Raw genomic sequence first — 12717 nt, 5'->3', positions numbered from 1 at the left:
AGGGGCCCAAATGTGTGGTAAGGAGTTTGAAATCAAATTCTGTAAAAAATGACCTGTGAAATCCGAAAGGTGCTCTTTGGAATATGGGCCCCTTTGCCCACCTAGGCTGCAAAAAAGTGTCACACATCTGGTATCTCCGTACTCAGGAGAAGGTGGGGAATGTATTTTGGGGTGTCATTTTATATATACCCATGCTGGGTGAGAGAAATATCTTGGCAAAAGACAACTTTTCCCATTTTTTTTATACAAAGTTGTCATTTGACCAAGATATTTATCTCACCCAGCATGGGTATATGTAAAAAGACACCCCAAAACACATTCCTCAACTTCTCCTGAGTACGGGGATACCAGATGTGTGACACTTTTTTGCAGCCTAGGTGGGCAAAGGGGCCCATATTCCAAAGAGCACCTTTCGGATTTCACTGGTCATTTTTTACTGAATTTGATTTCAAACTCCTTACCACACATTTGGGCCCCTAGAATGCCAGGGCAGTATAACTACCCCACAAGTGACCCCATTTTGGAAAGAAGACACCCCAAGGTATTCCGTGAGGGGCATGGCGAGTTCCTAGAATTTTTTATTTTTTGTCACAAGTTAGTGGAAAATGATGATTTTTTTTTTTGATTTTTTTTTCATACAAAGTCTCATATTCCACAAACTTGTGACAAAAAATAAAAACTTCCATGAACTCACTATGCCCATCAGCGAATACCTTGGGGTCTCTTCTTTCCAAAATGGGGTCACTTGTGGGGTAGTTATACTGCCCTGGCATTCTAGGGGCCCAAATGTGTGGTAAGGAGTTTGAAATCAAATTCTGTAAAAAATGACCTGTGAAATCCGAAAGGTGCTCTTTGGAATATGGGCCCCTTTGCCCACCTAGGCTGCAAAAAAGTGTCACACATCTGGTATCCCCGTACTCAGGAGAAGTTGAGGAATGTGTTTTGGGGTGTCTTTTTACATATACCCATGCTGGGTGAGATAAATATATTGGTCAAATGACAACTTTGTATAAAAAAATGGGAAAAGTTGTCTTTTGCCAAGATATTTCTCTCACCCAGCATGGGTATATATAAAATGACACCCCAAAACACATTCCCCACCTTCTCCTGAGTACGGAGATACCAGATGTGTGACACTTTTTTGCAGCCTAGGTGGGCAAAGAGGCCCATATTCCAAAGAGCACCTTTCGGATTTCACAGGTCATTTTTTACAGAATTTGATTTCAAACTCCTTACCACACATTTGGGCCCCTAGAATGCCAGGGCAGTATAACTACCCCACAAGTGACCCCATTTTGGAAAGAAGAGACCCCAAGGTATTCGCTGATGGGCATAGTGAGTTCATAGAACTTTTTATTTTTTGTCACAAGTTAGTGGAATATGAGACTTTGTAAGAAAAAAAAAAAAAAAAAAATCATCATTTTCCGCTAACTTGTGACAAAAAATAAAAAGTTCTATGAACTCACTATGCCCATCAGTGAATACCTTAGGGTGTCTACTTTCAGAAATGGGGTCATTTGTGGGGTATTTGTACTGTCTGGGCATTGTAGAACCTCAGGAAACATGACAGGTGCTCAGAAAGTCAGAGCTGCTTCAAAAAGCGGAAATTCACATTTTTGTACCATAGTTTGTAAACGCTATAACTTTTACCCAAACCATTTTTTTTTTACCCAAACATTTTTTTTTTATCAAAGACATGTAGAACTATAAATTTAGAGCAAAATTTCTATATGGATCTCGTTTTTTTTTGCAAAATTTTACAACTGAAAGTGAAAAATGTCATTTTTTTGCAAAAAAAATCGTTAAATTTCGATTAATAACAAAAAAAGTAAAAATGTCAGCAGCAATGAAATACCACCAAATGAAAGCTCTATTAGTGAGAAGAAAAGGAGGTAAAATTCATTTGGGTGGTAAGTTGCATGACCGAGCAATAAACGGTGAAAGTAGTGTAGGTCAGAAGTGTAAAAAGTGGCCTGGTCTTTCAGGGTGTTTAAGCACTGGGGGCTGAGGTGGTTAAAAACTAAACTGGGCCTCAAAAAAGTAGATTTTTAGAAATTTTGGTGAAAATTTGGTTTTAAAATTCTAAGACTTCTAACATCCTAAAAAAAAAAAAATGACATTTACAAAATGATGGCAACATAGTCATATGATGAATGTTAATTAATAAGTATTTAATGAGGTATCACTATCTGTCTTAGGCTGGTTTCACACGGGCGTTGCGGGAAAAGGTGCGGGTGCGTTGCTGGAACATGCACGATTTTTCCGTGCGAGTGCAAAACATTATAATGCGTTTTGCACGCGCGTGAGAAAAATCGGCATGTTTGGTACCCAAACCCGAACTTCTTCACAGAAGTTCGGGTTTGGGTTAGTTGTTCTGTAGATTGTATTATTTTCCCTTATAACATGGTTATAAGGGAAAATAATAGCATTCTGAATACAGAATGCATAGTACAATAGGGCTGGAGGGGTTAAAAAATAAATAAATAATAATTTAACTCACCTTAATCCACTTGATCGCGCAGCCGGCATCTCTTCTGTCTTCTTCTTTGCTGTGCACAGGAATAGGACCTTTAATGACGTCACTGTGCTCATCACATGGTCCAATCACATGGTTCATCACCATGGTGAGGGACCATGTGATTGGATCATGTGATGTGACGTCACCACAGGTCCTTAGCCGGCAGCTCAACATTACAGAAGAAGACAGAGATCCGCAACTACGCGATCAAGTGGACTCGGTGAGTTAATTTTTTTTTATTTTTAACCCCTCCATCTCTATTTTACTTTGTATTCTGTATTCAGAATGCTATTATTTTCCCTTATAACCATGTTATAAGGGAAAATAATACAGATCGGGTCCCCAGCCCGATCGTCACCTAGCAACCATGTGTGAAAATCGCACCGCATCCGCACTTGCTTGCGGATGCTTGCGATTTTCACGCGGCCCCATTCACTTCTATGGGGCCTGCGTTGTGTGAAAAACGCATAATATAGAGCATGCTGCAATTTTCACGCAACGCACAAGTGATGCGTGAAAATCACAGTTCATGTGCACAGCCCCATAGAAATGAATGGGTCAGGATCCAGTGCGGGTGCAATGCATTCAACTCACGCATCGCACCCGCGCGGAATACTCGCCCGTGTGAAAGGGGCCTTAAAAGCAGAGGGAATAAAATCTTATTTTTATAAAGAAAAGTAAAACATATCGTCATGAATTTACCAATAAGTAAAGGCATTCCAAAGTCATTACCACATAAAGTGACACTCAGATACACAAAATTAGGCTCGTTCAGGAAGGGGGGTAAATAGCTTGGTCTGGAAGTGGTTAAAAAGCTCATGGTAACTTAGCTGCAGAGGCTTTATTGGTTGAGAGTTTATAACAAGTAGGAGCACTTCTGCTCTTAACATTTTACATGTGTAATATATTCATGTGAAATGATGTGTGAACTATAACTGAGAAGTAATACATCAAATAGCATATAGCTGCTTCATGCAACCACATCTCCTTGTGTACCAAACACTGTGTAAACTAGCAAAGCAAACAAGTGTGTCAGTCTTTGAAATCTTCTACAAATGTCCTTTCAAAGCATGAATCACTTGTTTGAAGACTGACAATGGGAAGTTCATCTGTGACCTCAGATCATGTGTCTCTGTGCTGTAAAACATACTAGATCTACCTACTGGTAGAGGAGGCCATTTGTATATGTGGAAGAATTCTAAAGAAGATCAACAGCCTAACAACCACCTACAACATTTCACCTCTTGTATATTTGAGCTTTTGTTATCTTTTGTTTCTGTGAACACTTATCAGGCACAGTAAACATCATTTTGCATTCTGTGATGATGCTACATTGTCTATAATGTTTGAAAATCATAGAGGATGGTCCTGCTATTTGTACTTTTCCAATATCTAAAAAATGTGATTGGCCCAGATACAGGAATGCTCCAGATGGCGACCAAAATGGCGGGAAGACTTTTTAGTCTTGTCGTCATTCGCGACTAGACCCGTTGCCACGCTGCAGTTGAATACTGTGGAGGGGCACAGGAGCCAACAGTTCCCTGCCCTGTTGATCACCCTCATTGGCCTCAGGCTTAGTAATGTCATCACGCTCTCTGTCCTGGGACACGGAGAAGTGATGCGGTTGCCCACCTGCAGACCACCATCCCAGGCTGTAGACCAGAGGAGGTTGCGGTCTTCATCGTGAACGCCGGTGAATGGGACATAGATGAGTATTAGTTTTTTACCTATTTTTCAGTGCCCACTTGGGGGACATAATTCTGAAGGGGTACTTTGGGGGACATTACGCAAGAGGGGGTGAGCACTACTATCAGGGATATTACTGGGGGCAATGTGGGGGATATTATTGAGGAGAGAGAAGAGTACTGTGAGGTTTATTACTGGAGGGGCCCTGTAGATTACTACTGTATGGCAGTGAGGGAGACATTACAATTGGGGGGGGGGGGGGGGCACTGTACATTACTACTGTGGGGCAGTGAGGAGGACATTACTGCTGTAGTAAATGGGGACACCATACTTCTAATTACACCTGATCACCAATGCAATTGCTTCGGCGAGCAGGTAAACAGATCAGGGAAGGCAGCGCCCATATGAGCACTGCCTTCTCTTCAAACAGCTGATCAGCGGGGGTGCTGGAAGTCAGAGCTCTGCCAATCTGATTTTGATGACCTATACTTAGGCCCCCTTCACACGAGCGAGTTTTCCACACCGGTGCAATGCGTGATGTGAACGCATAGCAACCGCACTGAATCCTGACCCATTCATTTCAATGGGTCTGTGTACATGAGCGGTTTTTTTTTCACGCATCAGTTCAGTGAAAAACGCAGCATGTTCTATATTCTGCGTTTTTTCACACAGCCCTGGCCCCATAGAAGTGAATGGAGCTTCAGTGAAAAACACATTGCATCCGCAAGCAAGTGCGGATGCAATGTGTTTTTCACTTATAGTTGATAAGAGATGTTGTTTGTAAACCTTCAGTTTTTTATCATGTGTGTGAAAAACGCATTTCACCCGCGCGGAAAAAACTGAACAACTGAACGCAATCGCAGATAAAACTGACTGAACTTGCTTGCAAAATGGTGCGAGTTTCACTGAACGCACCCTGAATGCATCCAGACCTAATCCGTCACGTTTGTGTTAAAGAAACCTTAGGATAGGTCATCAATAGTAAAAAGTGGACAACCGCTTTAAGGCCCCTTTCACACGAGCGAGTATTCCGCGCGGATGCGATGCGGGAGGTGAACGCATTGCACTCGCACTGAATACTGACCCATTCATTTCTATGGGGCTGTGCACACGAGCGGTGATTTTCACGCATCACTTTTGCGTTGCGTGAAAATCGCAGCATGCTCCTCTTTGTGCGTTTTTCACGTAACGCAGGCCCCATAGAAATGAATGGGGTTGCGTGAAAATCGCAAGCATCCGCAAGCAAGTGCGGATGCGGTGCGATTTTCACGCACGGTTGCTAGGAGACGATCGGGATGGAGACCCGAACCTTATTATTTTCCCTTATAACATGGTTATAAGGGAAAATAATAGCATTCTGAATACAGAATGCTAAGTAAAACAGGGCTGGAGGGGGTTAAAAAAAATAAAAAATCATTTAACTCACCTTAATCCACTTGCTCGCGATGCGGGCATCTCCGTCTGACTCTTTTACTGTATAGGACCTGTGGAGAGCATTAACTATAGTTTAAGGACCTGGGATGACGTCACTCCGGTCATCACATGGTACGTCACATGATCTTTTACCATGGTGATTCACCATGGTAAAAGATCATGTGACGTACCATGTGATGACCAGAGTGACGTCATCCCAGGTCCTTAAACTATAGTTAATGCTCTCCACAGGTCCTATACAGTAAAAGAGTCAGACGGAGATGCCCGCATCGCGAGCAAGTGGATTAAGGTGAGTTAAATGATTTTTTATTTTTTTTAACCCCCTCCAGCCCTGTTTTACTTAGCATTCTGTATTCAGAATGCTATTATTTTCCCTTATAACCATGTTATAAGGGAAAATAATACTATTTACAGAACACCGATCCCAAGCCCGAACTTCTGTGAAGAAGTTCGGGTTTGGGTACCAAACACGCGCGATTTTTCTCACGCGAGTGCAAAACGCATTACAATGTTTTGCACTCGCGCGGAAAAATCGCGGGTGTTCCCGCAACGCACCCGCACATTTTTCCACAACGCCCGTGTGAAAGAGGCCTAATAGTTATCAAAACTAGTTGCCTACATCATCAGTTTTTGTATGAGGTGTCTGCCTTGCTTTATCAAACCAATTGTAAAATTAATGATGTATGTGGTATTAGGGGACTTTTCTCTATTTGTTTAACATGGGTATGAATAGCTGAAACGAGTGCTGTTTGCCTATAACATATTTATGAGCAGCCCATTGTAATTTTTTCATATTAAAAGCAAAATTAGTAATTCGAGATATGTTTTCAAGATATAATGAAAAATAGCTAAAATTTTCAGTACACACCACTCCATGGAGATAGTTCCATAATATATACAAATTACCACCATAATTAACTTACATTATCAGTTAAACCTCATGTCCAGCTATATTCATTAAAAGTCCCCTATGGAATTTTTTACAGTGCTGACCAAGCGCAATATGTGATTTATCAAGTTATAGCAGGTCATTTATTAAGATGACGGTCTTAATAACCCCTATATTTGGCGGTGGATCAGTCGAAATTATGAAGAGGCGCAGGCTTCTACATTACTTCGGCTCATCCACTGCCAGTCTAAATGTAAGCCAGCTTCCTAGCTGGCTTACATTTAGACCATTTTCTACGCCTAATCCTGGCGTGAACGTGGAAAAGTCGCAGAATGCGGCGCAACTAACCACTGTGCCACAATCTGCGCCTAAAATATGTCTAATGTAAGCGTATTTCAGGAAAGTAAATTACACCTATAGTGTTTAAATACAGTACTCATAAGTCACATAATACATTTGTGCCCTAAATGTCAGTGAGGTACAAGGACAGCCACATCATCCGTATATTGACATAGAACATTGCACTCTAAAACGGTCAAAGAAAAATGGGGGTCATTTACTAAGATCACTATGCCAGTTTTTTTGCTTAAATAAAGTCACAAGGCCCGTTTTGTTGCACGGGCGTTTTTACGCCATCCTCACCACTTGGGGGGCCAGACCATCAGTCCCAGCAAATGCACTAATATTTACGCCGTAAATAATGTCTGTAATCTACTTCAGTCAGGGACTGGAGCAGACTTTAAACTAGGTGCACGGACTGCCAGGGGATGCGTCTAATTTAAAAAGAGGAGCACGCCTCCGGCAGCGCAGGGGCGATCAAAGACTGGCATAAAATGACGGTCTTTGATAAATAGCCTCCAATGTATTTTTATTAGACTTCACCCTCAGCTCAATTCTTTTTCATGGTTTAATACTGAATATACATACAGGTGAAACTCGAAAAATTTGAATATCGTGCAAAGTTCATTTATTTCAGTAATGCAACTTAAAAGGTGAAACTAATATATGAGATAGACTCATTACATGCAAAGTGAGATATTTCAAGCCTTTATTTGTTATAATTTGGATGATTATGGCTTATAGCTTATGAAATCCCAAAGTCACAATCTCAGGTACCCTTTGCTCAGGGGGTATGGATTAATTAGCTGACTAGAGTGTGACACTTTGAGCCTAGAATATTGAACCTTTTCACGAAATTCTAATTTCTAAGCTGCATTAATGCAATTCCTTTTAATTAATTTGCATTACTGAAATAAATGGACTTTTGCACGATATTCTAATTTTTCGAGTTTCACCTGTATGTACTATTAGCATTTAAGGTATAGAGTTTAACATGAGTAAAATACAGAAATAAAACGAAACCAGCTCAATATTACACATATATATCTATATTATATTTCATATAATAGATACAGTATATCACAATAAGTATACAGTACAATACAAATAATAATCAATAAGGATGTAATAATCAGGCTCAGGGGCGTAGCTAAAAGCTCATGGGCCCTAGTGCAAGAGTTCAGCTTGGGCCCCCCTTTCCTCAGTGCTTGTTGGCAAGGGGCAGGGGGGCACGTAGCCTTCCTGCTGCCTGAGGCAAACATTGAAAGAGCACCCCCTAATGCCAAATTCTTGACCTTACTCCTTCCCTCCAGCCAGAGGTGTAAATTGACCAGCAAGCACTTTCTATAATGCCAGTGTCTTATGTGGCACAAGGGTCTTTGGGGCCCATCAGGCACCTGGGCCCGGTAGCGACTGCTACCTCTGCACCCCCTATAGCTACGCTCCTGATCAGGCTGCAAAATAAAGTCATATGTGAAGATCTATGGTGCTGAAAGTTCGATTCAGTAGCGCTGAAAGGTTATGGGTTTTACACTGGCATACAGTTAAACACGCAGACAGGATGTCTGTCTGAATTAAGCCTTAGCCATATCTTGTATTTAAATTATTTCAATTATTTATATTAAATGCTGATTGGACTTATTTCATACAAGCAAGTGTTCCATCCGGATGTAATGTGTGTAGCAAATGACGAATTCCTGATCCATTAGTCTCAATGGATCTGTGTACATGAGCGTTTTTCACACATCCTCTTTGTGTTCAGGAAAAATCACATCATGTTCTATATTGTGCATTTTCAGCTCTAGCCCCTTAGAAATTAATGGGGCTCGCATTAAAAACAGAAAGCATCCAGATGCAATATTGAGTTATTTTTCAGTTTTCCTAAACACTCATGAAAAACGCATCAAAAACTGATTGCATCCGGGCGAAACACTGAACGCAATCACCGACAAAATAATTAAACTTACGCGCAAAATAATCAGTTTTTCCCTGAAGAGATCCTGACACAATCTGTATCACTCGTGTGAATGAGGCCTTAAAGGCGCAATTAGATGAGCAGGTAATTGTTAAATTCAAATGGTAACGACTTATGTAGGACAATAAACGTGTAATGTATGTAGCAACTGAACAAGTGTACTGAGATTGCTCGTTCATTGCTTGTAAAATCGTTTATGTGAACAAACACTGTCGCTATAGAATTGTGGTAATGTAAAGGTGTGATCTTTCCATGTAAAACAGGTGAATTTTAGGTAAATCGTTGCTGTCTAAATACAGGGAATGATCCTTGATTAAGTGAGTAAATGTTCGCATGAAAATTCATTTGTACATAAAATCTTTGCATGACAATGTTTCTCTGTCATTGACGTTAAATCGCTAAATGTTAACGTGTCATTGATCGCCTAAACGATTATCTACACACTAAATGCTCCTTAAGTAACATAACATAGTAACATAGTTTGTAAAGCTGAAAAAAGACGTCTGTCCATCCAGTTCGGCCTGTTATCCTGCAAGTTGATCCAGAGGAAGGCAAAAACAAAACTGTGTGGTAGAAGCCAATTTTCCCCATTTAAGGGGAATAACATTCCCTCCCGACTCCCATCAGGCAATCAGAATAAAGCCTCATGCAGACGTCAGTGTTTCGCGGATGTGTGCTGTACCTGTTCTCCGCGGACAGCACACGTCCCTATTCATTTTAATGTGTGCATTTACACATCAGTGTTTCAGCACGGTCCGTGGGTCCGTTTATTTACCATGGATGCATGCTCTATTTTGTCCGTGTTCACAGATCCATCACGCCCATTATAGTCTATGGGTCCGTGAAAACCACGGATGCCATCCGTGTTGCATCCGTCTTTCACAGATTATTAACATGAGATTCTTTGAAAATTATTTTTCAGCTGTTGAGTGTTAGTGAAACACCGATGCAACACGGACAGCAAAAAACGGACCCATGGACCCAGCACGGATCTGTCACGGGAGAAAACACGGATTGAACACGGTCCGTGTTACCACTGATCCAAAACTGACACGGACGTCTGCATGAGGCTTAACTCCCTGGATCGACGACCCTTCTCCAAATGCTGACGACTAAGCTGAACACTTACAAAGTCCAGAGAGTCATAGAACAAGAGCAGAGTCACTGTAAGGCCTCATGCACACGGCTGTTGTTTGGGTCTGCAAGCCTTTTTTGCGGCTTGGATGCGGACCAATTCACTTCAATGGAGCCGCATCCGTTGCTCCGTTCCGTGGCCCCGCAAAAAAATAGAACATGTCCTATTCTTGTCCTTTTGGGGACAAGAATAGGCATTTCTACAATGGGCAATTTTTTGTCTGGCGGACCGCAAAAAACGTAACGGTCGTGTGCATGAGGCCTAAATCAGCAGGCAAGATATAGAGACACAAGGGAAAAAATTATTCTGTTTCTATAAAAGTTATGTAAACCAGTCAAATTAATGAAAAGAGGCACTATATATATATATATATATATATATATATACAGGTGAAACTCAAAAAATTTGAATATTGTGCAAAAGTCCATTTATTTCAGTAATGCAACTTAAAATTAGAATATTGTGAAAGGGTTCAATATTCTAGGCTCAAAGTGTCACACTCTAGTCAGCTAATTAATCCATACCCCCTGAGCAAAGGGTACCTGAGATTGTGACTTTGGGGCCTCATAAACTGTAAACCATAATCATCCAAATTATAACAAATAAAGGCTTGAAATATCTCGCTTTGCATGTAATGAGTCTATCTCATATGTTAGTTTCACCTTTTTAAGCAACTTAAAAAGGTGAAACTAACATATGAGATAGACTCATTACATGCAAAGCGAGATATTACATGCAAAGCGAGATATTACTGAAATAAATGAACTTTGCACAATTTTAAAATTTTTCGACTTTCACACATATATATATATATATATATATATATATATATATATATATAATAAATCTTGATTACTGTGGTATTAGAAACAATGTTAGGGCTTGTTCACACGACCGTGCCGTTTTTTGCAGTCCGCAAATTGCGGATCCGCAAAAACACAGATGTCGCCCGTGTGCCTTCCGCAATTTGCAGAAAGGAACAGGAGGCCCGTTATAGAAATGCCAATTCTTGTCCGCAAAACGGCACAAAAAAATGCAGCTCGAATGCAGACCAAAACCACAGTCGTGTGAACAAGCCCTTAAAGAACTCACTTTTTCTTGTTACTCTGCATCAATTTTTGACAGGAGTTTCTTTTTTTTTTTTAAATAAAACAAAAATACCATTATCATGTATCATTAAAAGCTAATTATATTAAGACATTTATTGCCACCTTACCAGGGCCTATGACACCAAGCAGGAAATAGAGGAGCCTGAGTTTCTCCATCTTCCGAAAAGCCTGAGCTGCGAGTGAATGTGTGTACGGTATCACAGGGCTGACTAGTGGACTGTCTGGCTTTACCTGCCCTTCTGTGAACTAATCTCCTCCTCTGCCTGGAGAACAAGCTGCCCAGTCAAGAATCAAACAGATTGAAAGCGTATCTATGGGAGTACCTAAACACATTAGTGTGCTGGCTTCCTTTCACTCTGCTCCGACTGCAGCATTCAATAACTGTCCACCTACCAGTAAGATCAGCATTTTGTATTGGGGGACCCCAGTCTGATTCCTCCGGCCGAGATGAACAGAATTAGCATTTGGTAATGAGCCAGCGACCGCATACAAAGGCAGAAATACAATATGTTAACAAAACTAGCACAAATGTTGTACATTCACACGCTTCCCGTAACCTAAGATACAGTAGCTTTTTTTACTGATTGCTTAAAACAGAACTAAGGCTAATTTCACACTAGCGTTTTTTTACGGATCCGTCATGGATCTTCAAAAACGCTTCTGTTACAACAGTGCTTCTCAAATAGTGGGGCGTGCCCCCCAGGGGGGGCGCCAGGCTCCGTAAAGGGGGGCTCGTTCAGGGCCGGCCTTTGGGGTGTGCGGCCGCACAGGGCGCCATAGCAACAGGGGCGCCGGGCGGCCGACAGCTCGCAGTGTAATATGCGGCAGGGAGATGAGCGCTTCCATTGTGGAAGCGCTCATCTCCCGTCTGATCAGAGGCCGGCGCAGGCGCTGGACGTGATGTACGGAGCGGGGGCCGGGGGAGGGACTGGGAGGAGGAGCTGGGGGCCGGCAATAGCGGTGGGGCGGTGCGGTCACTGTACTATACTATAGCCCCACCTCACCGCTCCCTCCGGTATACTAATATAAAATGTATTATTGAATTAAGTTATTAAACATGCCCCCCTCACTCCTAATAGTACCGTATATCCGAATTTCTTCTGTATAATGCCGGCAGGCCGGGCGGCCGGCGCGTCCCTCAGTGATGTCACGTGCCTGCGCTGCCTGCTTTATTAATGAAGCAGGCGGCATTATACAGAAGAAATTCAGATATACGGTACTATTAGGAGTGAGGGGGGCATGTTTAATAACTTTAAACGGCGGCGGCGGGCACACGGAATCTGTGGATGGCACAGTTAAGGGGTGGGAGTCTGTGGATGGCACTGTTATGGGCTGGGGGGGGGCACTGTGGATGGCACTGTTATGGGGTGGGGGGTCTGTGGATGGCACATATATAACAGTGCCAGCCACAGATCCCCCTGTAACAGTGCCAGCCACAGATCCCCCCCCCCCATAAGTGTCCGTCATCCACAGATCCCCCCACCCATAAGTGTCCGTCATCCACAGATCCCCCCCATAAGTGTGTGTCCGATCCACATTTCTTTCTTTTTTTATTCTCTTATACGTTAAGGATACAGTGTTATGCAGAGGTGTACTTATAGCAATTTTATAGACAAATGATACTATTTACAG

At 41.9% G+C, this 12717-nt stretch overlaps 1 protein-coding gene across 1 annotated transcript in view; it reads right to left on the bottom strand.

Moving 5' to 3' along the window:
• The window catches only part of CDHR3 (cadherin related family member 3), an 80037-nt gene extending 68778 nt beyond the window's left edge, over nt 1-11259 (bottom strand). The window contains exon 1 of the mRNA XM_040415740.1: nt 11193-11259. Coding sequence (XP_040271674.1) covers nt 11193-11241 — 49 coding nt within the window. The 5' untranslated portion in view covers nt 11242-11259. The remainder of the gene's footprint in view (nt 1-11192) is intronic.
• Nucleotides 11260-12717: the final 1458 nt, after the last annotated feature.

This window comes from Bufo bufo, chromosome 1 (assembly GCF_905171765.1).
Source record: "Bufo bufo chromosome 1, aBufBuf1.1, whole genome shotgun sequence".
NCBI classification, from domain to species: Eukaryota; Metazoa; Chordata; class Amphibia; order Anura; family Bufonidae; genus Bufo; species Bufo bufo.
Note: the sequence above shows the minus strand (reverse complement) of the source record. Positions and strands in the feature narration are given on the sequence as shown.